Genomic DNA, 27,280 nt, shown 5'->3' on the forward strand with positions numbered 1-27,280 from the left:
CAAACATATGTAAGAGTGGGTAGAAAATTGGCCTTGGAGTCAAGAACACTGATTCAAAGGCTGCATGTGACAGGGAATAGTTGCATGACCAGTGGCAAAGCACTTAATTCTCAGCATTTCAAGCAGCTCTAAGACTAGACAAATGACTTCCTCCTCTGGATTAGTGAAGAGGAGTTTCATATAAGGGATTCTCAAAATTCATCAGCTCACATATTTAGAATACACACCCAACAATTAAGTTCAAATGGAGAGCAAGATGGGTATAGAATTGGAGAAAGAGATGAATCACAATTTAGAATTTCTGCATGACTTTTAATGTCACCAAGCTACTCACTGTCATGAAAGCTTACTTCCTTAACAATTTTCTGGTTTGTGATATAGGGACTGTGACTTTTGGAACTTCATGATCTCAGAAGAATCACTTACTGATACAGTAAGAGCTCTCAGTCCAAATCTCATCTCTGACACTATCTTTGGAACCTTGGACAACTCCTGTCATCTGGGACCTGATTTTCCTCATTCATAAAATGAGGTGGCTGGACAACATGATCTCTATGTGCCTTCTTGGCTCTAACCTTGATAATTACATGACCTTAAGACTGTTCATGCCTGAGAGAAAATGCAGACATCAAGTTGTAGCAATGCAAAATGGAAACAACATATGAACTGAATAGAAACTTGTTCCAGGTATAGGCAGAGATGGGTTTGAACCCAGAATAATTTAGCGGTCAGTTTAGCCCCCTCTTTTGCCATTACAACTTCTATCAAAAGTATCTGTGAGTAAGTTCTCTCAAGATCTTAGTAGACTATAAATTCTTTTAATCCCAAGGACTATGTGTCATTCCATTTTTGAATCTTCAAGTGGTAAGTGAGATTTATATGAAATGATGTAGAGTGAAGAAAACAGAGGGAGAAAAAACATACTGATTTTGTGTAAGCACCAAAGTCATTTAGAAAAATACATAGAACAAAAGGATTTCAGAAGGCAACAAGGAAGAAAATAGACTTCTTATCATCTTGAAGAAATATACATTTACTTTATTTAACAAAGTGTAAATAAAGATTACTGTTTCACATATGATAATGCTTTTCAAACAAATGCTTTTGTCAACAAGCAATTTTGGAATAAAAAGGAAAACAAAACATAATCAAGAGAACTGACCTAGTATAAGAAATTTCAGTGGTTTTGCTAAAATGTTTAATTAAAAGAACAAACTCCAAATCAGGCCCACTTGAACCACAAACTTAAGAAACTCTATTGCCACCTAGCAGCATCTTTGGTGTATTACAGCAAAGACTGGCAAGGAAGGACAGTTTTTTTTTTTTTTTTAATCTCTGAGAACTCCAAACAATTTCATTGCCAACTTTAAACAAAAGATGACTATGCCCCACATGATTACATTTATCCAGTTATTCTTCAGCATAGATTCTAGGAAATGGGCTTATAATACCCAGATGAATTTCCATCATCATACAATTGAGAATTTTTGTCTTTTACATTAATCCACTGATGTTTTCCTAAGAGTTTCCCATATTAAATATATAAGGGTTTTTTTTTATCAGGATAATTTCTCTCATAGATAAGTAGGGTGTCCACTAATGCTGAGAAGTTAACCATGTTGAATTGGGAGGATACAATATGCAAGTATGAGTTATCTGATGGTTAACAAGGTATATTTTTTGACTGAAAGCTTTTCCACACTCATTACACTCAAAGGGTTTCTTTCCAGTGTGAGTTCTCTGATGGTTAATGAGTTCATCCTTCCGAGAGAAGGCTTTCCCACATTCATTACACTGAAAGGGTTTCACACCTGTATGAATTCTTTGATGTCTGACAAGGGTTCCCCTAGCTCTGAAGGTTTTCCCACATTCATTACAGTCAAAGGGTTTTACTCCGGTATGAATGCTCTGATGTCTAATAAGAGTTCTCCTCTCACTGAAGGCTTTCCCACATTCATCACATTCAAAGGGTTTCTCTCCAGTATGAGTTTTCTGATGTCTTTCAAGGTGTCCCTTCAAACTAAAGGCTTTCCCACATTCTTTACATTCAAAGGGTTTCTCTCCAGTATGAGTTCTTTGATGTCTCTCAAGGAGACCCTTCAAACTAAAGGCTTTCCCACATTCATGACAATTGAAGGGTTTCACTCCAGTATGAGTTAACTGATGTTTAATAAGGTGTACTTTCTGACTGAAGGCTTTCCCACATTCATTACATTCAAAAGGTTTCACTCCAGTGTGAGTTATCTGATGTCTAATAAGGCTTCCTCTGGCAATAAAGGCTTTCCCACATTCATTACATTCAAAGGGTTTGACTCCAGTATGTGTGCCCTGATGTCTATTAGGTTTTTCCTTCTCACTGAATGCTTTCTCACTTTCATTAAATTCAGAAGACTTCTCTCCAGTGTGAGTTCTATGAAGACTTTCAAGGTATCCCTTCTCACTAAAGGCTTTCCCACATTCAAAGAATTTCTCTCCAGTGTGAACTTTCTGATGATTTTCAAGGTGTCCCTTCAGATTGAGAGTTTTCTCACACTCATTATAATCAAAAGACTTCACTCCAAGATGAGATATCTGATAGTTATTATGGTATACCTTTGGATTGACAGCTTTCCTATATTCATTATAAATAAGTGACTTTACTCCAGTATGACTTATCTGATGATTAATAAAGTATACTTTTCTACTGAAGGTTTTGCCACATTCATTACATTCAAAGGGTTTTATTCCAGTATGAGTTCTCTGATGTCTAATAAGGGCTCCTTTTTCTGTAAAGGCTTTCCCACATTCATTACATTCAAAGGGTTTCACCCCAGTATGAGTTCTTTGATGTATAACAAGGGTTCCCTTTGCACTGAAGGCTTTCCCACATTCATTGCATTCAAAGGGTTTTACTCCAGTATGAGTTCTTTGATGTCTAATAAGGGCTCCCTTCTCCCTGAAGGTTTTGCCACATTCATCACATTCAAAAGGTTTCACTCCTGTGTGAGTTCTCTGATGTCTATTAAGGTCTCCTCTCTGAATAAAGGCTTTTCCACATTCAATACATTCAAAGGGTTTCTCTCCAGTGTGAGTTCTTTCATGGCTAATAAGGTGTCCCTTCTTACTGAAGGCTTTCCCACAATCATTACATTCAAAGGGTTTCTCTCCAGTATGAATTCTCTCATGGCTAATAAGGTGCCCCTTCTTGCTAAAACCTTTCCCACAGTCATTACAGGCAAAGGGTTTCTCTCTAGTATGAAGTCCTTCATGATGAATCAAGGGTCTCTTGTTAATGAAGGTTTTTCCACATTTATTACTTTCACATGGTTTCTCTCCAGTTTGAATTCTTTGATATTCAATAAGGTTTGATCTTCTTCTAAAGCCCTTTCCACTTTCATTGTATTCATGTAGTTTTTCTCCAGCATGTAATCTATGAAATTTAATTAGGTCTGAGTGGTAACTGAAGGGCTTCCTACAAGTGTTATATTTATAATGGTTCCTCCCTATGGAGCCTGTATTACATTTAATTTGGTCTGAAATCCCCCTGAAGCTCTTACCAAGTGTCTTGTATTTATGGAGACTTTTCCCCATAACACTACTCCATGGTGAAGCAAATCCAGATGCCTGGCTAAAACTTCTCCTGAATGTATTACATTGAGGTAGGCTCACTATATTAAAAGTTGTTCTGTGAGTGCCAGTTATTTGTCTAGATCCTCTCTCTTTCCATATTTCTAAAATGATATCATATTCTCCAGGTTCTCCCATTTCATAATCCCAGGAACTGTCCTCTTTCTGTCTTTTCTTTGATGATACTTCTGTGCTAATACCCTGTATCCATCCTGATTCCTGAGTTTCACATCTGGTCTCCTGAGGGGAATCTGAAAGACAAATGTAAAAGTCACTAGTCAGTGGTTCTGCCGGTTCTCCCTCCACCCTTTAAACACTCACTCACACACACACATGCATACACACATTCCTCCCCTCCCCCTCAAAAAACCCCTGGTCAGTGATGGACTTTTAGGAGGAGGCTAGGGGACATAAAGGAAGAAGCTTAAGTGATGTAAAAACAAAAGATCAATAACCGTTTTTGTAAAGTTGCTAAGCACAGTTTTCTCTACTGGGAAAAAGGAAACTGTTCTGTAGCAGTTTATAACCTTCTATCTCTTGAGTAAAAGTGAATGGTGCTCAGTTTGCCCTGCTTATAGGAAATTAAAGCCAGAGAGCTGAGGAGAAGGCCACCCTGACCCTAGCAATAAATGACACACACTCCACAACTCTGAAGGCACTGACAGATGCCACTGACACAAATACTCCCAATGAAAAATAAAATTATCATCAGGATGATGGAAAACTGGAAAGAAACTGGGGGAAAAACCAAGCAGCCAATGCTGTTATTCAACTGGAAAATGGACTGAAATCCTAAGCACATGGAAGGGAGGTATTTGGAGCAACTGCAGAAACTTTTAAGAATTACTGGGCTTCTTCCAAATGGTGAATAAAAAGGGAAATCTGTTTCAAGAAATTTTCTAACAACAGCTCTCAAAAAATATTGTACAGGAAAAGAACTGAAAGCCACTTTTTTCATCACAATTTTATCCCACTCCTTTTCTGTTTGAGGCTGAGCCCTGGGGTTACTTGGTACAGTCAGGGAGTTTGATGAATATTAAGAACTATGGGGAACTGATGATCTTATGAGGATGAGAGCTGGAAGGGCAAAGGAGATTAGATTGTAATTGGATTTCAGCCTCCTTGAGGGCAGGGTCCCTTAGCACAGTGCCCAGCCCACAGTCAATGCTTAATAAATGTTCATGGACTGATTGAGGACAGAGAAAATAAGAGCAGTTCAATATGCAGGTATGATTACAGCTCGTAGATAGGCTACCCTCTTGGAGACCTTTGGCTCCAAGGTATGTAGCCCCTGACCGAGAGAGGCTTACCAACCACAACTTCACATCTGATGGTGGAAGCGAACTATCTGGCTGACGTAAACATGCTGCTCTTCTGCAAGGGAAAGGTTCACTAAATACAGCCTCCCCAGGGATTCCCAACAGGCATCTACATCCCTGAAGATGAGGAAGAATCAAGAGCAATGACCAGGAATGGAGGGAAGTGATGCCCAATGGGGAGTTTAAGAAGCCTGACGTACTATATGCACCAGCAGTGGAAGCAAACCCAGCCAAGGGGAGCTTAGGGACTTCATGAAATGTCCTTTGTAGCTCAGAAGCATGGGAGGTCTCTCATCCCTTCGTGTGTGTATCCTGATCACATGAGCTCTGTATATGTGGATTCATTCCTGTGAGTGCCCAAGTTACTCAAGGGATTCCAATGGAGGTCTGTTCTCTCCGCTGAGAGAGTTGTTGTGGCAGAACAGGGCCTGACTTTATTGGGAGTGGGGAGAAAATTCTGATGATTTTTTTTATTTACCACATTTCATTACATGTTCAAATATCTCTCCTGATGGACTGTTTCACTTGCAGTGAGGCAAAATATTCTTTTTTATTCTACAAAAAGGAGAAATTGTAGAAGAACAGAAAGTTTGAATATAAAAAATTTACTGCAGAAAGAAGCAATATTTTGAGAAAAAACAGAATGGGCAAAATAATTACTATAAATATTTCTTATAAAATGGTATCTTGAGAGGAATGAAAAGACTATAGTTATGAAAACAGTCCTGCAAGCATCAGCGGCTATAGGAAAACTCATGAAAAAAACTGGGTGTCCATAACCTGTGGAATGGGCAAGCCAATGAGGTGCAGCAATATACTGGAATAAATATTCAGCAAAACGATGACAAGAATTTTAAAAAAATGCTGCAAGGTCATATGCCATGGCAAAGAAAGAAGTGGCCCCACGAACAAGATGTACCCTGATGACAGTGAGGTCATTAAAGACCAAAGAAACAGCCACAAGTTGTACAGACCCAGAGGAGATGATCAAGAATGATGACAAAAACCAGGATGTTATGGTGGATGATAAAATACTGGTCACCTGATACCTTCTTATCATTTATTATCTCTTGCTTTTTGTAATTTTCATTGGGCTCAGTGGTGCTGTCGATGGAGTACTGGACTTGGAGTCAGGAAGCTGCTTTGTTGTTTAGTCAGTTATGTCTGACCCTTCAGGATCCCATTTGGGGTTTTCTTGACAAAGATACTGGAGTGGTTCACTCTTTCCTTCTTCAGTTCATTTGGCAGATGAGGAAACTCAGGCAAACAGGGTTAATGACTTGCCCAGCACCACACAACTCATAACTATCTGAGGCCACATTTGAACTCAGGTCCTCCTTACTCCAGGGTCACTATTCTCTGTGCCACCTAGCTGCTGGAGTCAGGAAGACCTGAATTCAAATGTGACCACAGACACTTCCCTGCTGTGTGACCCTAGGCAAGTCCCTTTAGCTCTACTTGCCTCAATTTTCCTCCAGAGTTGCTGTGAGGATGAAATGGGATATTTGTGAAGTGTTTCACATAGTGCCTGCCACCAAGTGGGCACTATGTAAATATTACTTCTGACTGTTGTTGTGATTAAAGTTGATTCACATAGTTGAACATCTGCTTTACTCAGTGGGGATCACTGCCATGGCAAATCTACTCTCAGGAATTTCATGCGGTTTGTAGTTATTTAGATGGAACTTCACTTTCTATTTGTGCCTTTTATATTTTTGTGACAGGTTACAGGGAACACCTTCCCCTCCCCGCCCAGTGGAGAGTGCATGCTGATGGAAACATTTGGAAAAGAAAATGATGCAAGATTACATGAGATTCCTCTCTTCTTAACATGCGGCTCAGGACTCTGATCGCTCTCCCTTGGACTGACCTTGAGGTTAGAGGGAACCTTTCTCCTGCCTCCCTATTGCAACCACAGGTGCTAACGCAGATGTGCCTAAACTTGACCTGCAGTTCATGCTTCTGTTCTGCTTTCTGTTTTTTTCCCTGAGCAGAGGTGAGCAAAGGGAAGCCCTGTGAAGGTCATTTCCAGCCTTGGTGGCTACTTGATCTACTCTGTATATTAAATATCTTCCTTATGATCCATCCTGGAGACTCTAGACGTGAACCCACCAAAGCTTTGTTGAACAGACTGTCCTGAGACACTTCGTCTCACCCCCTATGGGATGGGGGTGGGGTTAGGAAGCTGGAGAGGATGACTTCTCCGTCTTCTGACTTTTTTGTCTAGGGCTTTGCTTGGGGTCTTTCATAAATGACATTCCATTTCCTGACTCCATGACTTTATAGAAGGCCGGCCCCTCATGTTTGGAATGTCTTCCATCCTCCCCTCTGCCTCCTAGAACTCAGAGCTTTCTCACCTCCTCTATGAGGCTGTTCCCACTCTCCCCAGATGACTGCAGTTCCCATGTACTTCAAAAGAAGACTCAGGCAAATGTGCAAAGGGAAGTATGGGATCTAGGAAAATATACTATGCAAAGGTTTCAACACCTTAACAATGTAAGGGAAATGAGCCAAAAGGAGAAACCAGACACTGTTACAACGACCGGCTGACTCCTAAAGCAGGGACAGGAAATGGTGCTTCTCCCTTTCCCACACAGCTGGGGGCCAAGGAAGTGGAATATTGTGAACCCAGCAGTCACTTCGATGACAGGCCAGTCAGTTTTGTTGACCCACTTTTTCACTCTCTTTCCTTTCAGTTCTTTGTTACATGGGCAGGTGGGGGTGAAAAGCAGTGGTAATGACTATTTGGAAATGGAAGTGATATGAACACAAAAGACACTTAAAAATTGAAAAAGACATGTGGATATGAATGGTTTTTTGTTGATGGCAGGGAATTTAAGATGAATTTTAAAACCAACAAAGGGGAGGAAATGCTTTGTTCTATGAGACAAGTAAATATGGAGAAGAAGCTATCCCCAAAGGGATTTGTTCAAGTGAAAATGGAGTTGGCACTGAACATCAGCTCCAGGTTGCTAAGGGACCTTGGGGATCTCCTAGTCCAGCATGGAGCAGCTGAGCCCATCCTTGCAAAGATACCTACGTGGCATCTCATCACCCACTCACCTGGCCTGCATCTTCTTGGTACTCCTCCTTCAGGCATCCACAGTGCCTCTCCTCTCTCCAACAGAGAGACCATGTCCAGTCTGGAAACAGGTAGCCCTAGTCACAGGAATGGAAATGAGGAAGTAATAGGGGCTGAAAGACACCTCAGAGCTCCCTTTTCTTCCTGGAAAGCAGAGTAGCTAAGAAAGGATAGATGTACAAAGGGTCTCTGAAGCATGCTCTCTATTGAATTCCAAGGAAGAATGGGTCTCAGATCAAATTTAGGCTCAGAAAAGGAGTCAGTTCACCTGAGCATCGCAGGAGTTAGAGGAGACCTTTGCGTGCCTTCTGGTCTTTCCAGGGCTTTATTTGGATTTTCACAGAATCACAGCATTGGAGAGGAGCTCTGAGCCTGTGTAGGTGAACCCTTCCTAGAAAGGAATCCCCTTCCTAACAACCTGCCTCTACCTGGAGCCCTTCAAGGAGGTGGAGCTTGACCTCAGAAGGAGGAGGCCCAGGCCCCTTGGGGCAGCTTGCCTAGCAGCAGACTTCTCAACATCAAACCTTTTCTCTTTGTCCCCAGCGCCCTTGGTTCTGCCCTCTCGTATCAACATGACAAGAAATGCCCCCTGGCAGCCCTCTGAATATCTCAACAGAACTATCCTGTTTATCTCATGTCTCCTTTTCTCCAGACTAAAAATTCCCATTTCCTCCAACTGATCACAGTTTGCCTGGGACTCAAGGCCCTCTAACCCCGTACCCAGTCTGCTGGCCTCTGGACCCTTTCCAGCTTATCCATGTCCCAGAAATGAACACAATCCTCCAGATGAGACCTGATGAGGGTAGAGAGGACAGGGATTGTCACTTCCTTATTCCTGGCAGCCCAGCCCCTCTCCATGCAGCCCATAACCACATTCAGTTTTGGTTGTCCCAGCACACTGTGTGCATCCATTAAAACCTGAAGCTTTTCCAAACAAACTGTGGTTGCCCCAGGCCTTTCACATCTTGTCCTTTTGAAGATGACTGTAACTAAGTCCCACTTAATTTCATCCTCCTGGATTTAGCTGAATGCTGGTCTGCTGTCAAGGATCTTTTGGGATCCTGCCTGATTCCACCTGCCATCCAGAGCTGTGTCATCTGCAAGTTCTGATTCATGGGGCATCTAGTAAATGCTTTCTCTGGGAAGTGAACTCTTCAGGGGTGATAGAGCATTTAGCTAAGACACAGTCCCTGCTTACCCTCATGGAGCTTGGAGTCCGGGGAAAGTGAAATCCCTTCCAAGGAGCGCTCCAAAGCAAAGCGCCTGGATGGGGGAAGGAGGGCTAGGGAGGGATTCCTGTAGGAAGCAGCCAGATTCCCTGGGGATGTTACCAAGAATCTTTCTTGTGAAGAGACAAGGAGTTTGGAAGCTTTACCCTCAGAGCCAGCACAGAGAGCTGTGGACTTCCATTTTTACTGTGAAGGACATTTCACCTGGAATCTTTCCACATGACACACAGTCTGGGATGTTTCTCTATGACCAACCATTTCAGAAACCCTCCCCAAATCTTGGTGACTGGAGGGCCTGAGGGTGGAGCCCTCCTTTATAGAGGGCTGTGCTCTGAACTCTCCAGCTCACTCAACTTTCCATCTCAGGCTCTGCTGGCTTACCACTCCACAGAACATGATACCCATCAGTGCCCTCCTCCCCAGCAGCTTCCTTTTGTGTGCTGTTTTTCCTTGCTAGATTATAAGCTCCTTGAGGGCAGGGTCTGTCCTTTTTCTTATTTGTATCTCTAATGCTTAGCAAAAGGAAAGGCACATGTAGGCCAAAGAACTGAATTGAACCATGACCCGCCGGTGGGCAGGTTATTATTGTCATTCTTTTTGGTCACAAGAGATAGACCAGGACTTACCCAGGAAGACAAAGTTCTCATAGTTCTCCATCATCACACGCCTGTAGAGGTCTCTCTGGGCAGGCTCCAGATGGCTCCACTCCTCCCAGGTGAATTCCACAGCCACGTCCTTGAATGTCACTGATTCCTGAAACATGAAAGAGATTCTCCTCATGTCTCACCCAACTGAGGAGCTGAGTCCACACCTGACACTCCAAAGTGGGGGAAGAGCAGAGCCTGAATGAAGTAACATCCAGTGGAGGCAGAACTCATGTGACCACTGACCACAACACAAAGTGAAATCATGACTGCCAGAAAGTTAACTAACCTTGCCCTCTGCCCCCTCCCCACCTGAGGGGTTTCTGATTTCTGGCTGATTTCTCAAGCCAACCAATTGACTCACCATGTCACCTAGAACATCTTTCATCATTTGGGTCCTTTGTACTATGTCACTAACAGTCCCCTCGCCATGCTGGTCCATTTCTGCCACAGGTCAGTGGCTTGCAAGGCTTCCGTTTTGGTGAAAGGCCCAGGCCAGTTGTGCTTCTGAGTCTGCAGACTTTGCAGTCATGTCCCTATGGGGTACCCCGCCCCTTTTAGCTCCCTACCTTGTCTTTCCCCATTGGAATGTAAGCCCCTTGAAATCAGGAAACATTTTTCTTTTTGCTTATATTTGTATCCCCAGCACTTAGTACACTGTCTGGAACATAGTAAATGCTTAGCAGACATTTGTTTTGTGCTCTGACACATGACAACTCTTCATGCCCTTTCTCCTTCAGAATTCCAGTCCCATAATTAACACATTTTCCTTCATTTTAGGCTTTTCCTTTTGTCTTCTGGTGCTTACGGAAATCTTACTCTCTCCAAATGATTGTGAATTCTCACCATCTCATCCGATATTGGTTCCACTTTCTCTTATATATTTAATTTGGAAGAGAAAATAAATCTCTTAAGAGGAGGAAGAAGACTTTGAGGTCACATAGGGTAACTTCTTAGCCCACATTCAGGTATTCAATTTCCACCAGCACACCAATGCTAAAAAAATCCTTATCAAATTATATACCTTAATTGGGTCACTTGCTAACTTAATGTTTCAATTGAAATAACCTCTACATAACCTCTATATCAACCATTAAAGTAGCCAGAGAAAATCATGGAAACTTGAGGCCCTAGAAGGAACCTGGAAGTACAAAGACCATCAAAAATAAGGGAAAGAGGTACTTTTATATACTTATAAATGAGATGGCATTTCAGGAGAGAGGATAAACCTGAACTCACCTGAAACCTGGATATCAGGAACCCAGAAGTCATTCCCTCCTCACTCTCCATACTCCAGTCTTGGGGAATGGCAGAGTATTGAGGAACCTGAACTGGATAAAAAGAAAGAAGTCATGGCAGAGACCAACCCTGCCTTGTAGGTGCTAAACAAAATCCCCACCCGCATTCAAGATGCCCTCCCCTCACCCCATGGCCACTGTGTTTTGTCAACCCCATACTCTAGATCCAGGGCATCAAACTCAAATAGAAATAAGAGTCACTAAACCATACACAAGGATCCTTGTGGGCCACATATTGACTTAGAAAACTAAGTGTTAGCTTTATCTATGTTCCACTGTATGCTTACTTCCTCTGTTAACTGCTTCCCAGTTTGACATCCCTGCTCCAGATGACCTTTCCCTCCATTTTCTTCACTGTTTCTGGGCTACAAATTCTGCTGACCCTACATCAGGTTCTCTCCATGTCATCTCCACTTTCTCTTGGCTGCCAATCTTTGTTCTGTTTCATTCAGTTAAGCTCAGACAGTAAGCGTGAACCCCTCCAACTTCTTGAGATCACTCAATGCTGCTTTGCCTTTTCATTTTCCCTCTCCTCCCTCCTTCCTCTCTGAGAGGAAAAGCAGTCCAATATAGCAACAATGAATTAAGTACCAATCAGATGCCAGGTGATGTGCCAGGTGCACAAAGACAAGTACCTTCCCTCAAGGAGTCAACATTCTACTGAAGGATGGAGTATATATACAGATAAGCAATGCAAACTACATGCAAATTAATTTGAGGCAGAGCATTGACCACAGGGATCTTGGGAAAGGCTTTAAGAAGGAAGCGGGGTGTGAAGAAGGCTCAGGACTGCAAGAGGCAGCTGTGTGGAAGGCAGCATTCCAGGCATGGGAGCAGCCTGAGAGAAGGCCCCAAGAAGAGCATGGACTGTCCTGAACAGGAAACAGCAAGTGGCTGGTGGTGGGAGTAATGGGAAACCAATAAGAATGGACACGTTGAGGCAAACTGTGAAGGCTCTAATTGCCTAACACATTTTTGTATTTTAATTTAGAGTGGATTTGGAGCCACTAAAGTTCTTTAGCAAGAGACTGACATGGTCAGGGCTGTGCTGTAGGAACATCCTCTTGGTGGCTGGTTTGGGTGGTCCTTCATGCTATTAATGATGTCTTAATTACCATTTTCTTCATCTTCATCCTCCTCAATCTCTGTAGCATTGGACACAGTAAACCACCTTCTCCTAAATACTCTCCTCTGGATTTCTGTGACACCCTTTTCTACTGGTTCTCCTCTATGTCTGACCATTCCTTCTCAGCCTCCTCATCAAGGTCAAGCTCTCTAACCATGTGTGTCTCCCAAGGCTTTGCCCTGGGTCTCCTCTTTTTTATTCTATGCTCTTTCTGTGAAGGAGTGGAACCTGATTTGAATGGATTGGTGGCAGCCCCAGGATGCATGTGTGCTCAGGTTTAGCTGACCCAGGGACTGGGTGATCGCACATGCCCCATCTGCTTTTATGCCATGGAACAGTTAGAGTTAAGTTTTCTGTCTCTGTGCCCCTTGTTCCCTGTTAGGAAACTCAGAGTATACCCTCTTTTAGTGGGCCATACTGCCGTGCCTTGGGCTTGGTCTCTTGTTCCCATTTTATTCAATCATTCTCCTCCCCAACAATGTCCCATCTCAAAACCCCTTATTCCGCTGTGCCCTCTGGAATGCCTGCTCTATCAGCAACAAACTTGCCTTTATCTTACATCTTTTCCTCTCCTACTCCTTCCATCTGCTGGCTCTCACTGAGACCTGGCTTCTCCCTGATGGCACAGCCTCCCTGGGCACCCTCTCCAGTCCTGGTTGCATCTTCACTCAGTCTTCTGGTCAAGGCAGGGGAATTGGAACACTCCTTGTTCTCCATCTCCCCATCCCTATCACCTTCCCTATCACCATCATTCATGAACCTCTACAACTAGCAGAAAAGCAACATCTGCATAGACACTGTCCATAGACTTTCGGAACACACTCATTCCTTTCTCAGAGAGTTCACTATCTGGTTCACAATCTTTCCCTCCTCCTCACTCCTGCCCTCCTACTACAGGACTTCAACAAACATACTGACTCTCTTTCAAACAACCTAACCTCTTACTTTCTCAACCTACTCAATTCTCATAAGCTACTCCCGCACTGCACCTCAGTCATATATAAAGATGGCTGTACCCTTGATCTCACCATCACGCATATTTATATTGGTCTGATTGACCACAGTAGGACACACTGTACCTTGATTCCAACATAGTAATGTATGCCATTTGGTTGTCTTCAAGAATGAAGGACAACAACCGATTACATCCATGTTCAAGAATTCTGAAAATTCCCGTATCTGATCACAAGCTACTGGATTCCCTCTTCTCCCTCTACTTTCCCATATGAAGCCCTGCTCTTCATTCACACTGTGACCCTCCAGGTATCTCTTAGGCCATCTCCCCTTCACTAGTGACACTCTCCTTTCCCATTCTTGATCCCTTGGTAAACTAGTCCAGCTCCACTGTTCTCTTATCAGGTGAGGCGTTATTTCTGCGTGGCTGTGCAGTGCTGTGCGGTCTATGATGGCCATATGAATGTCCACTGTTACCATCACTGGACAGGAAGCCTGTGAGACAGTGACTGTGGGCTGGCCTGCAGCCAGGAATACCTGGCTCAAGTTCTCCTGCTGACCCCTACTAGCTGAATGACCTGCAGAAGGCCTTTGCTTTCTGTAGCCCAGGAGCTCTGCCAAGTCTGTGAGGGAGAGAGGAGCTGCTGGTCTTTATCAGAGAAGGGTGTTTTCACACTGGGGATTTCCTACACTCTTCCCCTCTCTCTTCCCTCCTCCCCCCCACCCCCATCCCACTGGGATTCCAGGAGGACTCTGGTCATTTCTGTGGATGATCTAGTGAATGAGTGTGGTGAGTGTACGTGTACGTGTGTGTGTGTGTGTGTGTGTGTGTGTGTGTCTTCTCTTGCTTAAGGTAGTTATGTCCAGAGGAGTGCTTTCATATTTGTGATTGGATCAGGAAAACAACTGAATGTAGATGCTCACAGCAAGAATGTTAGGAACTGTAGGTACTATCAGAACAAGTCAGTGAGGCAGTGCTACATCTGTTTGGGCTCCTGGTTACAGCTGCTGGGATTGTAGTGAGGGAATAAGTGTGAAATAAAGGTCCCTACGCTTGACAAAGGTCAGGCATTTTTACTGTTATTGTCCAGGGGAAGACGCTGCTTGACCCAGCCATTACTGGTATTTCTAGCCTCTTATCTGGTAATGAGCTTCAGTCTCCAACATGGAGTCAAGGCAGACACACCCACTCATTAATTAGGCAAAGCCTGGACTCCTAGCTGGGAAGCAAGGTGCTGCAGTGGATAGAGCCATGGGCCTGGAAGACCTAACTTGACTTGATTTCAATCATTTCAGAAGGGAAAATTCTCATGGCACAGAGAGCAGATCTGAATCATTGTGCAGATGCTAGACTTGAAGGCATGGCCTTTCATCGGAAGCTTGTTAACAGTGCCTCAGTGCCCAGCCAAGAGAGCAGATGTTGGAAGCTACAGATTCCAGGCTTTCAGGCCTCTGCTGGTAAGTGAACTCAACTCCTCACTGCCTTCTCGGCTCAGGAGTAGCAGAGAAAGGGATTTGTATCTGGGAGTCTGGAGAAACCCAGGAGAAGACTGGTTCTGCCCCAAAGCATGTCACACCCCAAGGACATGAAGGCCTCCGTCCAAAGCTATCAGCTGCCTCAGGCACATGGCTTCTCTCTTGGCTTTCTGTAAGTTTGTGGCTATTTCCTCCAGAGGCACCGAATGTCTCGGTGGTAGAATATGAGCCAGGCTGTTATGTTGTCATTATCCTAGAATTACCTTCTGTTAATAAACTGTAGACCACCGGAAACCAGCAAGGTACAGCTCTAGGCTGCCCACCCACTAGTCCTTGCACCTGGACTTCTGCTACCCACTGGTGCTACACAATTCTAGGTATCCACCACGCCAGCAGCATGAGCCTATTCCCAGTCTAGAGCCCATGGCAGAAGGACGCAGCTGGAACATGGAGACCTTTGTAGGTTCTGGTCCTACACATTTAGAGGGTCCAGGGTCAGTCACGCCCCTTTGGGAATCACCCTGAGGTGACTGTCACGCTGAGACCGACGCTCCCTGGACTCCAACGAGTCCTGCCTCAGACCTCCGCCGTCTATCGGGTCCGATCCTCCGTGACCCCGTCTGGGGTTCTCTGTCCTCGTCCTGCTCGTTTCCAGGGGAGGAGCAGCCAGCACCGGCTCGGTAACCCCTTCTCCATCCGCCTGGGGCCATTCTGGCTGACCGTGGGAGAGCCTCCTCCCCCGACAAGGTCAGCTCTAGGACGGTGGGGTCAGTCAGCCTTGTGACTACCCACAGCTGCCAGAGCGGGCACGAGCGGGGTGAGAGAGCCTGGAGAGAAGGGGGAGCCCGGCCACCCCAACGGGCTGCGCACGTGTCCGCTCACACACCGGGGCGGAGAGTCACGATCTGCACCGCAGGGGGGCTTCCTGGAGCGGTCACAGGGTCCGGAGGCTCCCCCCACCCAACGTGGCAGGCCCTCCTCCACGACCATCCGACCGCGGCCGTGCCCAGGCCCCGAAGCCTTTCCACGCTCCTGGGCGTGCCTCAGTCTCCCCAGCTGTAGACGGGGACGATCCCTGCATCTCCTTGGTCACTGGGCGGCCTCGGCGTGTCCCAGCGCTGGCCGAGCTTGTTCGTTATTACCGAGGCCACGAGAACTCATGGTCAGTGCGGTTGTTGGAGCAGCCGACGGGGGTGGGGGGCGGGGGGCGGGGAGGGTGGGGCGCTTCTTCCTGACCGCAGGAAAGCGCCCAGGGCTGCCCCTGGAGGTGTGTGGGGGTGGAGGGGGGTCACCTAAGGATGCTACCCCCCCCCTTGGTCTCAGCCTCTCCCACGCACCTCCGCACACCCGCATGCTGGGTCAGGACCTACCCGCAGGGGGCGCCAGCTGGCGCTCCCTCCTCTATCCGCTCCACCAGGGGGCGCAGGGACGGGGCTGCGCCTGCGCACTTCCGGGGCCTCCACGGACACCAGTCCGGCTGTCGCGACTCTCGGGACAATGCCGTGCCTCGCTCCCCGGGCCGGAAGGACCGCAGGACTGGGACGCGGAAGGACGATTCCCACTGCGACCTCTGCCCTGGACGGCCTGGAGGAGTTCCCTAGGCATTCTGGGAGATGGAGTCCAGGTGCTGGAAGGACCGCTCCGCCAGAAGGGCCCCCGGACTCCATCTCCCAGAGGGCTGCGAGTGGCCGTTAGCACCTCGTGTGCGCCTGCGCGCTGGATGGAGTGGGGCGCGGACTCTTCAGGAGTGACCCGTGCAGTCTGTGCCAGCAGAAGCCAGGAAAATGAGGAGCCGCCAAAAGGGATGTGGGGCAGCGGTCACAGCCTTATGGTGGTGACGGTGTGGGCGCGCCTCCAGAGTTCGGCAGGGACTGAGAGTGGCTCCCACGGAGGAACTTGGGGACAGGGACCGTGACGGAGGCCCGTCCAGGTGTGAGCCCCGCTGTCACAGGGGGTGGTGGGGGCGGTGCGGGGTCTGCAGCCTTGGGGTAGACGTGACAGGGACCCTGACAGAGGCTCGTCCAGGTGTGAGCCCCGCTGTCACAGGGGGTGGGGGGGGCGGGGCCAGGTGTGCAGCCGTGGGGTACACGTGACAGGGACCGTGACAGAGGCTCGTCCAGGTGTGAGCCCCGCTGTCACAGGGGGTGGTGGGGGCGGTGCGGGGTCTGCAGCCTTGGGGTAGACGTGACAGGGACCCTGACAGAGGCTCGTCCAGGTGTGAGCCCCGCTGTCACAGGGGGTGGTGGGGGCGGGGCCAGGTGTGCAGCCTTGGGGTACACGTGACAGGGACCATGACAGAGGCTCGTCCAGGTGTGAGCCCCGCTGTCACAGGGGGTGGTGGGGGCGGGGCCAGGTGTGCAGCCTTGGGGTACACGTGACAGGGACCGTGACAGAGGCTCGTCCAGGTGTGAGCCCCGCTGTCACAGGGGGTGGTGGGGGCGGGGCCAGGTGTGCAGCCTTGGGGTACACGTGACAGGGACCCTGACAGAGGCTCGTCCAGATGTGAGCCCCGCTGTCACAGGGGGTGGTGGGGGCGGTGCGGGGTCTGCAGCCTTGGGGTACACGTGACAGGGACCGTGACAGAGGCTCGTCCAGGTGTGAGCCCCGCTGTCACAGGGGGTGGTGGGGGCGGGGCCAGGTGTGCAGCCTTGGGGTACACGTGACAGGGACCGTGACAGAGGCTCCTCCAGATGTGAGCCCCGCTGTCACAGGGGGTGGTGGGGGCGGGGCCAGGTGTGCAGCCTTGGGGTACACGTGACAGGGACCGTGACAGAGGCTCGTCCAGGTGTGAGCCCCGCTGTCACAGGGGGTGGGGGGGGGCGGGGCCAGGTGTGCAGCCTTGGGGTACACGTGACAGGGACCGTGACAGAGGCTCGTCCAGGTGTGAGCCCCGCTGTCACAGGGGGTGGGGGGGGCGGGGCCAGGTGTGCAGCCTTGGGGTAGACGTGACAGGGACTGTGACAGAGGCTCGTCCAGGTGTGAGCCCCGCTGTCACCGGGGGTGATGGGGGCGGGGCCGGGTGTGCAGCCTTGGGTAGACATGACAGAGGCTCGTCCAGGTGTGAGCCCCGCTGTCACAGGGGGTGATGGAGGAGGGCCAGGTGTGCAGCCTTGGGTAGACGTGACAGAGGCTCATCCAGGTGTGAGCCCCGTGTCACAGGGGGTGGTGGGGCGGAACCAGCTGTGCAGCCTTGGGGTAGACGTGACAGGGACTGTGACAGAGGCTCGTTCAGGTGTGAGCCCCGCTGTCACAGGGGGTGGTGGGGGCGGTGCGGGGTCTGCAGCCTTGGGGTAGACGTGACAGGGACCCTGACAGAGACTCGTCCAGGTGTGAGCCCCGCTGTCACAGGGGGTGGTGGGGGCGGGGCCGGGTGTGCAGCCTTGGGGTACACGTGACAGGGACCCTGACAGAGGCTCGTCCAGGTGTGAGCCCCGCTGTCACCGGGGGTGATGGGGGCGGGGCCGGGTGTGCAGCCTTGGGTAGACGTGACAGAGGCTCGTCCAGGTGTGAGCCCCGCTGTCACAGGGGGTGATGGAGGAGGGCCAGGTGTGCAGCCTTGGGTAGACGTGACAGAGGCTCATCCAGGTGTGAGCCCCGTGTCACAGGGGGTGGTGGGGCAGAACCAGGTGTGCAGCCTTGGGGTAGACGTGACAGGGACTGTGACAGAGGCTCGTTCAGGTGTGAGCCCCGCTGTCACAGGGGGTGGTGGGGGCGGTGCGGGGTCTGCAGCCTTGGGGTAGACGTGACAGGGACCCTGACAGAGGCTCGTCCAGGTGTGAGCCCCGCTGTCACAGGGGGTGGTGGGGGCGGGGCCGGGTGTGCAGCCTTGGGGTACACGTGACAGGGACCGTGACAGAGGCTCGTCCAGGTGTGAGCCCCGCTGTCACAGGGGGTGGTGGGGGCGGGGCCAGGTGTGCAGCCTTGGGGTAGACGTGACAGGGACTGTGACAGAGGCTCGTCCAGGTGTGAGCCCCGCTGTCACAGGGGGTGGTGGGGGCGGGGCCAGGTGTGCAGCCTTGGGTAGACGTGACAGAGGCTCTTCCAGATGTGAGCCCCATGTCACAGGGGGTGATGGAGGAGGGCCAGGTCTGCAGCCTTGGGGTAGACGTGACAGGGACCGTGACAGAGGCTCCTCCAGGTGTGAGCCCCACTGATACACAAGCTGATGAGGGGTGCCCCGTCTGCGGTCGGGGTAGGTGTGACACACTTCAGAACAACAGACCTGTGCAAAGCCAGGAGCTCTTAATGGGATGTTAGAGATGATCAGAGAACATCTGGAAAAAGGAAGACGTCCACAATATAAAGAACTGCTATGGTTTCATCGGGAATGGGTCACTGACCCTCTTCATTTCCTTAAGTTACTAAAGTTATAGATGGTTGAAATGCTACAGATAGAGGAGACTGTGATTTTAGCAAAGCATTGGTAAGTCACTTCTTGCTCATAGCAGGCTAGTACAAATTTATCGGGCAAACACAGAAGATGGATAGAGATGGCCACAGAGAGACTCCTTTAAGAAGGCAATGCCCCTTTCTCAGGAATTGAGGGAGGTTTTTATACTCCTTGGGAGCACTAGCTACCTTCTGTAAGTGTTGGCCATGGACCAGACACTGCTAAACACTGGAGAGAGTAAGGCAGAAGACAGTCCCTAACCCTAAGGAGCTCCTAGTCTAACCAGGGGATACATGAAAACAAATACATGCAAATGATATATATTTGATACATTGGAGATAATCCCAGAAGGCATTAGCATAAGGGGATCAGGAAAGGCTTCTTGTCAAAGGTGGGACTTTAGCTGAGACTTGAAGGAAGCCAGGAGGTGGAGATATGGAAGGAAAGAGTTTCAGGAATAGGGAGATAGCCAGGGAAAATGTCTGGAGTCAGGAAATGGAGTGTTTTGTGGAGGAACGAGGAGACCAGCATCGCTGGGTTACAGAGTAGGTGGAAGGGACCAGAATCCTGTCACTGTCTCCACTGAGTCAACAAGGATTTATTGAGTACTTATTATGTGCCAGGTCCTGTGCTAAGTGCTGTGGTACAAAGAAAGGCCAAAAGAAAGTCTTGTTTTCAAGGAGCTCACAGTCTGCTTTAGGATACCTTGTGTAAATGTATCTACAGAATCTTGCCCAGCATAATACACATGGAGATGTCCCAGGATTCCAACAGTGACTAATGTCATTGGAAAAGTCTCTGGGAGTAATCACAAAGGATTCAGAGAAGGAAAGAAAAAGGAAGTTATGTCATGAGGATGAATGCCAGTCATTCCCTAGTCTGTGCGGGTCCCTTTGAGGACGGTATCTGTGCAGCTCTGTTGTCGTTCAGATGTGTCCAACTCTGTGATCTCATGGAACCTGTCTGTGGGGTTTTCTTGGCAAAGATTCTGGAGCAATTTGCTATTTCTCCAGACTGTTCCCATCTTACAGGTGGGGAATTGAGGTAAACAGAGGTTGTTACTTGCCCAAGGTCACATAGCTAGTAACTGGATAGACTGGATTTGAACTCAGATATTCCTGACTCTAGGCCCAGGCTCTCTCCATTGCGCCACCCAGCTGCTCTTTTATATCTGCTCTATAAAACCTAATGGCTGTTGTTGAAGCTGAGGCTGATCAGTGGTGGGGCCTTGACCATACTTTTAGTCAATCTGTAAGTATTTATTTAGGGCCTCCTGTGCTCCAGGTACTGTGCTAAGTGCTCAGATCCAAGAAGGGCAAAAGATAGTCTCTGCTACAGTCTAGTGTAGGCATGAGCTAGATTTGGTATGGCCTTCCCTCCTAATTCTGAGTTGGGATGGATGCAACTCATAATTGAGCAACTCAGAAATCCCCTTCTCCTCTTCCTACAGAGACAGGGGGAAGAAGAAAGAGGCTGAATTAGGTGCTGATTTCTTCCCTAGGAAGTTGCATAGTCAGTGAAACCCCTTTGCTATAATATTCTTTAATCTTAGTTGATGAGCAAGATAATCTGAAATCATTCCCCAAGACTAGAGTTGGAGCTAGACAGAAAGCCAGCACGAAAGTGGATGGAGAGAGTCAATATTCATGTACACACATGAAGCTTCTGGATCATGGTATTTCTGTTTACATTATTACATGTTACATAAGGGAAAAAGCACACGCAAGATGGATACATAATAGATGAAAAATAAGATAGATGTAAAAGAGGGAAAGATTCCACCAGCAGGAGATACTGGGAAAGTGGGATTGGGATAGACTCTTGAAGAAAGCCTGGTGAACTCAGGCAGAGCTAGGTGGCACGGCAGAGCATTCCAAGGATCCAGAGCAGTCATGGCTAAGGCAAGGAGACACAAGATAGAGTATCATGTGTGAGTAACTGCAAGTTGGTCAATGTAGCTACACTGCAGAGTTCGTGGAGGGAAGAAAGGAAAAAGGCTGGAAAGGTAGGAAGGAGCTAGGTTATGAAAAGCTTGAAATGCCAAACACAGAACTTTATATTTGATGGGGTGGCATGTCAGACGTATGCTTTAGGAATATCTCTTTGGCAGCTGCCAGAGGATGGATTGTAGTGGGGAGGGATTTGAAACTGGAGGTCCAGGTGGAAGGCTATTGTAGTAGTCTAAGTAAGAGGTGATGAGAGTCTGAACCTGGGTAACTGGAAAGACAGCTGTGCCCTTGACAGTAATATGGACATTTGGAAGAGGAAAAGGTAATGAGTTCTGTTTTGGATATGTTGAGTTCGAGATGTCTGTGGGGGCATTCAGTGTTAGATGCCAAGAAGCAGTTGGTGATCCAGGAATTGAAATCAGGAGAGAGATCTGGGATGAATATACAGAACTGGAAATTGCCAGGCCTAGAGGCCTGAGGGCTACCCGAGTCTTCCCTTACCTCTATCGGAGGTCTTCGGCTGGCCAAACCGGATGCTCGTATGAGAAAAAGGACGTTCCAGAGTTGAACAAGGGTTGAGCTTTATTTCAGGGTCTAGTTACAAGTGCAGGGGAATTCTTCCTTAGGAGGGAGCGAAGAATCTCCCAAGGAGGCAAAGATCTTACAATAAGAGATTGGAAGTAGAAGTATAAGTGGGGAGAGAGGGGGAGGGGAGAGAGGAGAGAGGAAAAGCGGAGCCTTGTTGTCCTCACACGTGGCCCCTCCGCCCAAGAGAACTTTCAGGCTTTCCTGATCCTACTTAAGCTCTCCAGCCGCATAGTTTGCATCTGAATACCGTGCTGTTAGATAACAATAGTGTGCCCAGATCCGGGACAATCTCGAGGGCGGGAGAGCTCTCTCCCATCACGTTTCTCACGGGAAGAGGCGGAAATACACAAGATAGCTCGGTTCACCTCGATTCCCAGTCGTTTCCTGGGGGGGCCTCGTGAGAACTCTAAGATTTAGAAGTTCCCACCTTTACCCGCCCGAGACTGTCCACACGGAATTGAGCTTCCATCCCCAGCAGGAAATCAACTGCATAGAGATAATAATTGAACTTATGGGAGCTGATGAAGTCTCCAAATGAAAATGCAAATATAGGAAAGTGCAGGTCCCAGGATACAGACTTGGGGTATGCTACCATTAGTGGGCATGACATGAAGATCCAGGAAATGATGATGAGGATGAGGATGATATGAATGATGTAGCTAGTATTTATGTAGCTCTTTAAGGTTTTCAGACCTTTACAAATATCTCATTTTATCTTTCCAAAATGATCCTGGGAGGTAGGTACTATCAATGGAGACTGAGGAGAAGTCATAGGTGGACCATGAACCAAAGAGGTCCCAAACACCTAGGAGGAAGTTAGCAGCCTGTGTTGAACAGGCTACAAGAGAGGTTAGGAAGGATGAGAACTGAGAAGAAAGCCATTAACAAGGCCAGAATCTCTGTTATACTAGTCTAGGGCATGAACAAGTTGGAAAGGATTTTAAAGTACCATGGCTATGACATAGGACATGCCTGCATTTTGGCTTAGATGGAGCTACTGTGTTAAAGAGGGAGGATGCAGAACCCCTTCCTTGGGGGTGCCCTTGGCAATGCTGGTCTTTGAGTCCTCAATGACACAAATCTTACCAGGAATTTTCTTACTGGGGACTTGGAGTGATTTATGGCTAAACTAATAACTTTTCATTTAAAATAAACTCCCTAAAGTTGAAGAGGAGAGAAATATGGAATTTAGGAGATGTTATATACCCCTAGGCTTACAATAATCTGATTATTGTAACAAGCATTATTGCTTGGAGAGAGAATAAAAGGGTAGAATTTCCTTCTTGTTCAAATTCTCTCTACCACAGCCAGTGTCATCTTACATTTTAAATCCTCAAGGAAAACAATTTCACAGGAAGATGAAGGAAGGAATAAGCATTTATTAAACGCTTACTATGTGCCAGGTATACAGGTGTCAGTTAAAACTAGTACCTCTGATGTGAGGGCTGCTGAGCCCTTTTCAGAGAGGTTTTCCACCTTGGTGTCCACTGGTCCACCTAACTCTCACATGTGGTTCCAAGAAGCTATAGCATGACCCTGGTAAAAATTTTTAGCAGATGGGATAAACCATGTTGATAGTAACTGACAGGCCTCAAACCCATCAGTGATTTGCTGATATCTGACACTCTCAAGGTCTCTCTCAAGAACTTTGCACTTGACTGTGCAACATGGGAGACACTGGCACAGGACCGCTCAGCATGGCGTGCTCACATCAGAAAAGGTGCTGTGCTCTTTGAGCAAAGCAGAATTGAGACAGCACAAAGTAAACGCAGGATGTGCACATTTGGGATATCCAACCCAAATATTCAAATGGACTATCTGTGCCCAGCTGTGGTAGAGCATTCTGAGCTCGTATTGGTCTGATCAGTCACAGTTGGACACATTGAAATTTCACTTTTCAATGGTGACGTCATTTTGGTCCTCTTTGAAGACGAAGGACAACAACAACCACCCCAAGTATGCAAAGACTTCCCCGGCTGAATGTGCACATGTGAACAATTTGTTCCAACAGGCTATGGAGGTGGCAGAAACAGACATTGTGGAGAACTTAGAGCTTGGTTTGACATTGAAGACACTAAGGTCATCCACTGAGTATTAAGCCACCACCAGTTGTCATTTGACTTTTGCCATTTTGTTTTGTTTTGTTTTAATTTTTTTTTCTTAATGACCTCATTCTTTATTTTTTTGGCTTTGTGGTTTTCTTTTTTTAAAAATAATTATTTTATTTGTTTTCAGTTTTCTACAATTGCTTCCATATATCTTAGATTTTTTTCCCCTTCCTCCCCCTCATATCTCCTCCCTCTGCCCTCCATCCCTGAGATGGTGTGCAATCTTATATAGGTTCTACATGTACATTCTTATTAAATACATTTTCACCTTAGTCATGTCACAAATAAAAATTAAAATGTATAGGAGAAACCATAAAACAAAACAAACCATAACACGAGAAAATGGTCTGCTTCATTCTGCAATCCAATTCCATAGTTCTTTCTTGGATGTGGAAGCCATTTTGCCTCGAGTCCATTGGGAATTTTTTAGGCCCTTGCATTGCTGTGAGGGACTAAGTCTATCAGAAACTGAATCTCTGATTTCACTGGTATTAGGAGCTCTAAGGGAGGAAGCTCCTTTTACCAATGCAGCTTTTGTACTCTGATGAAGTCTTAGATTAAGACTTAGATTAAGATTTAAGACTAATTACAGTCTTAGAGAGTTCCCTACAACCCTGATTGTCTCATGGTCTCAGAGGGTGAATGCTAGTGCCAGCACTTGAACCCAAGTCTTCCTGGCTCTGAGATCAGATTTCTATTTTCTCCACCACACTGCATCTATGCTGGAAATAATAGTGATATAAAAATACAAGAAAGTCCTATTGTCTGAACATGGGGCTTGAGACTCTGACAGCTATACATGAATGAACTTGTGATGAGGGAGAAGGGGATCTCTTTCCACTCCCCAAAGCAGCAATTGTGGATATTCACACATGGTAGGGAGAAACATATGCTGAAATAGAGGAGTCTCAACCTGATCTCGAATCTCTGGCCATCTGCTACTTTGTGTACAGGTGTTCAAAGAGCAGTCCTGAGATGGAATGTTTCCAGCCTTGGCAGCTATATCACAGACACAAATGACCTGGGCGTCATGGAGAAGACCATGAGACTTGCAGCAGAAGTTATATTCTTGAAATACATCCTCATGGAAAAAAACCCCAAAGCCATGCCCCAGTTTGCTGGGAGAGATGGACTTTGAGCAAATTCCTTAAACAGAGCAGATCTAGGATGAAAATAAAATGACTGTTCAGCAGTCCCACCAAGTGTTTCATGGTTTAATGTATCCATCTCCCAGGAGAATATAACAGGGAAAATGTGTAACTGCTGCATATTTGAATTATCTGCCAGTGTGTGCTTATGAGTTTTGTTTTGAGCATTTCTTTTCAGTGGGCAAAGCAAATAGCTGTTCTATACCAGATCTACTTTGTGTGCTGAGTACCTTTCTAGAAGGGACCCTCTTAATAATTTGTTTTAGGGAGACCTAGACACGTGCCAACATGTTACCTGCTCACCAGGACAATCTTCATCAAGCATCCATAGTGCTTCTCTCTCCAGAAGGGAAATCACATACAGTTTAGAAACAGAAAGCCCTGTTCACAAGAATGGAAAGAGGGAAGTAGTGGGGACTACCAGATACTTTAGAGCTCAAATTTCTTCATGGAAAAGAAGGTAACTTCAGGAAAAAAAAAGGATGGTCCAAAGGGTTTCTGAAACATACTTGATATTGTATTCCAGAGAAGGAGTCATTCATTTAATTTAGGTTCAAGAAAAATTTGTTCTTTTAGTTCCTTTTCAACCTTCAGTTTATCTCCCCTGAGATTTTATTTGTTTCTACAGAATCACAGGATTTCTAAGGCCACGTAGTTGAACCCATATGGGAACTGCATCCTCACTATAACATATATGACAAGTTGACATTCAGTTTCTGCTTGAAGAGCTCTAAATGGGGACAAGCCATCACCTCAAGAGACAGTTCTTTCAACTTCTGAGAGGATGCAGAATATCAGCGGACAGATTCTTAGTCATATAATATAACTGAACTTACCCAGGGAGACAAAGATTTCATCGTTTTCTACTATCACATCAATATACAAGTCTCTCTGAGTAGGTTCCAGATGTTTCTACTCCCAGGTAGATTCCACAGCTATATCCTTGAATGTCAATGATTTCTGAAATATCAAACATTCTGGACTACATCAGAGGCAGTAAGACTCTGATGCCACCAAGCTGAAGTGTCAGGTACCACACCAATACCACCCAGTGGAGAGAGAAGTGTAATTAAGGAGGTAGCACCTGCCTAATCACTAAGGTGGTACCAAGACAGCAAGATGCTAAATGAATTCCTAATTACTCAAGTAAACCAGTTCCCTTGTCACACCTGTTGCCTGATAGCTCATCTTGACTAACTTCAAACCCACCCCTTCCAGGCTCTTCTTGTCCTTTCTATCAGAATGTCTGGCTTTAGATCAGTAGCCACACCATTGGGGTTATTGGTGATATTAAGAGCTTTCTTCTATAATAGGCACATAGAAGATACTTAATAAACATTACTGAATTAATGTTTTTTGAATAAATGTTAATTGAATTGAACTTATGAAGGCATTCTAATTCAGATGTTCTATAAACTGTATCGTCCACTAGAATAGTCTACAGCTTATGGAAGAGAATAATTGAAGCTCAAATCCCTAGATAGGACTTGGGTGGACAAGGACCACTGAAGAAAAGGGAAAGAAATGGATCTGTACATCATACAAGAAGTGATATGGTATTTCAGTAAAGTGAAGAGAGCACTAGACCTGCCGTAAGGAAGACCTGAGTGCAAATGTAGCTTTAGTCATTCACCAGCCTTGGGACCTTGGGCCTATTTCATTTTCCTCATCTGTAAAGCCTCCTAGGGTTGTTGTGGGGGTCAAATGAGATGATATTTATAATGTGTTCTGCAAGCCTTAAATTGCTACTGTTATTTTTGTGGGTGTTATTATTGTTGTTATTATTGCTATATTTTAAAGCTCAATCTACATTAAACCATGGTATTGGGAACTCAGAAATCATCCTTCCACATCAGCCATACTCCAGTCTTGGGGAAGGGCCAAGTATTGAGACTGGATAAGGAGAAAGAAATCATATGGGAGACCTGCCTTGCACTTGCCACACAAAACTCCTACCTGCATCCTGGATCCCCTGTGCCCCTCGGCCACTTTGCCATGTCAACCCTATATTCTAGGTTACCTTTCAATCAATTTTCTCTGCTTGGTTCTTGGATGATCAAACTCTGCTAAAGAAATCATGAAACTGTGGAATGAGTGTAATGTAAATTTGTGCCACCTACTACCAAGTGCTCATTTCTCCTGGCAAACCTGTATTTTATTCCGTTCCTATAGACTTGATCTCACTCTCTGTGGCAGTATCCTTTGAAAACCCTTTGCATAGTAATGAGACCCAAAAGCTGATTCCTCCATTTCTTCCTAACAGAAGACCTTGTTTGCTATTGTATTTAATTCAGGATCAAAGCGATTGAATGTGAACTCCCTCGACTTCCTTATGTTTACTTCAATAGACTTCTGTACCTTCA

At 46.6% G+C, this 27,280-nt stretch overlaps 1 protein-coding gene and 1 long non-coding RNA gene across 2 annotated transcripts; one reads left to right on the top strand and one right to left on the bottom strand.

Annotated features, from left to right (window-relative positions):
- Window positions 1–1,012: 1,012 nt before the first annotated feature.
- On the bottom strand, window positions 1,013–16,416 carry LOC140503250 (uncharacterized). The gene is given in 7 exon segments (XM_072607043.1): window positions 1,013–3,857; window positions 7,989–8,084; window positions 9,863–9,989; window positions 11,120–11,206; window positions 16,105–16,124; window positions 16,127–16,296; window positions 16,298–16,416. Coding segments are annotated over 7 exon segments (2,865 nt in total). The 5' UTR covers window positions 16,402–16,416; the 3' UTR covers window positions 1,013–1,596.
- Window positions 12,500–27,280, top strand: LOC140503254 (uncharacterized). Its single transcript, XR_011966756.1, has 2 exons — window positions 12,500–15,896; window positions 25,546–27,280. It is a non-coding gene; the product is annotated as an uncharacterized lncRNA (long non-coding RNA).

This window comes from Notamacropus eugenii, chromosome 5 (assembly GCF_028372415.1).
Source record: "Notamacropus eugenii isolate mMacEug1 chromosome 5, mMacEug1.pri_v2, whole genome shotgun sequence".
Taxonomy (NCBI): domain Eukaryota; kingdom Metazoa; phylum Chordata; class Mammalia; order Diprotodontia; family Macropodidae; genus Notamacropus; species Notamacropus eugenii.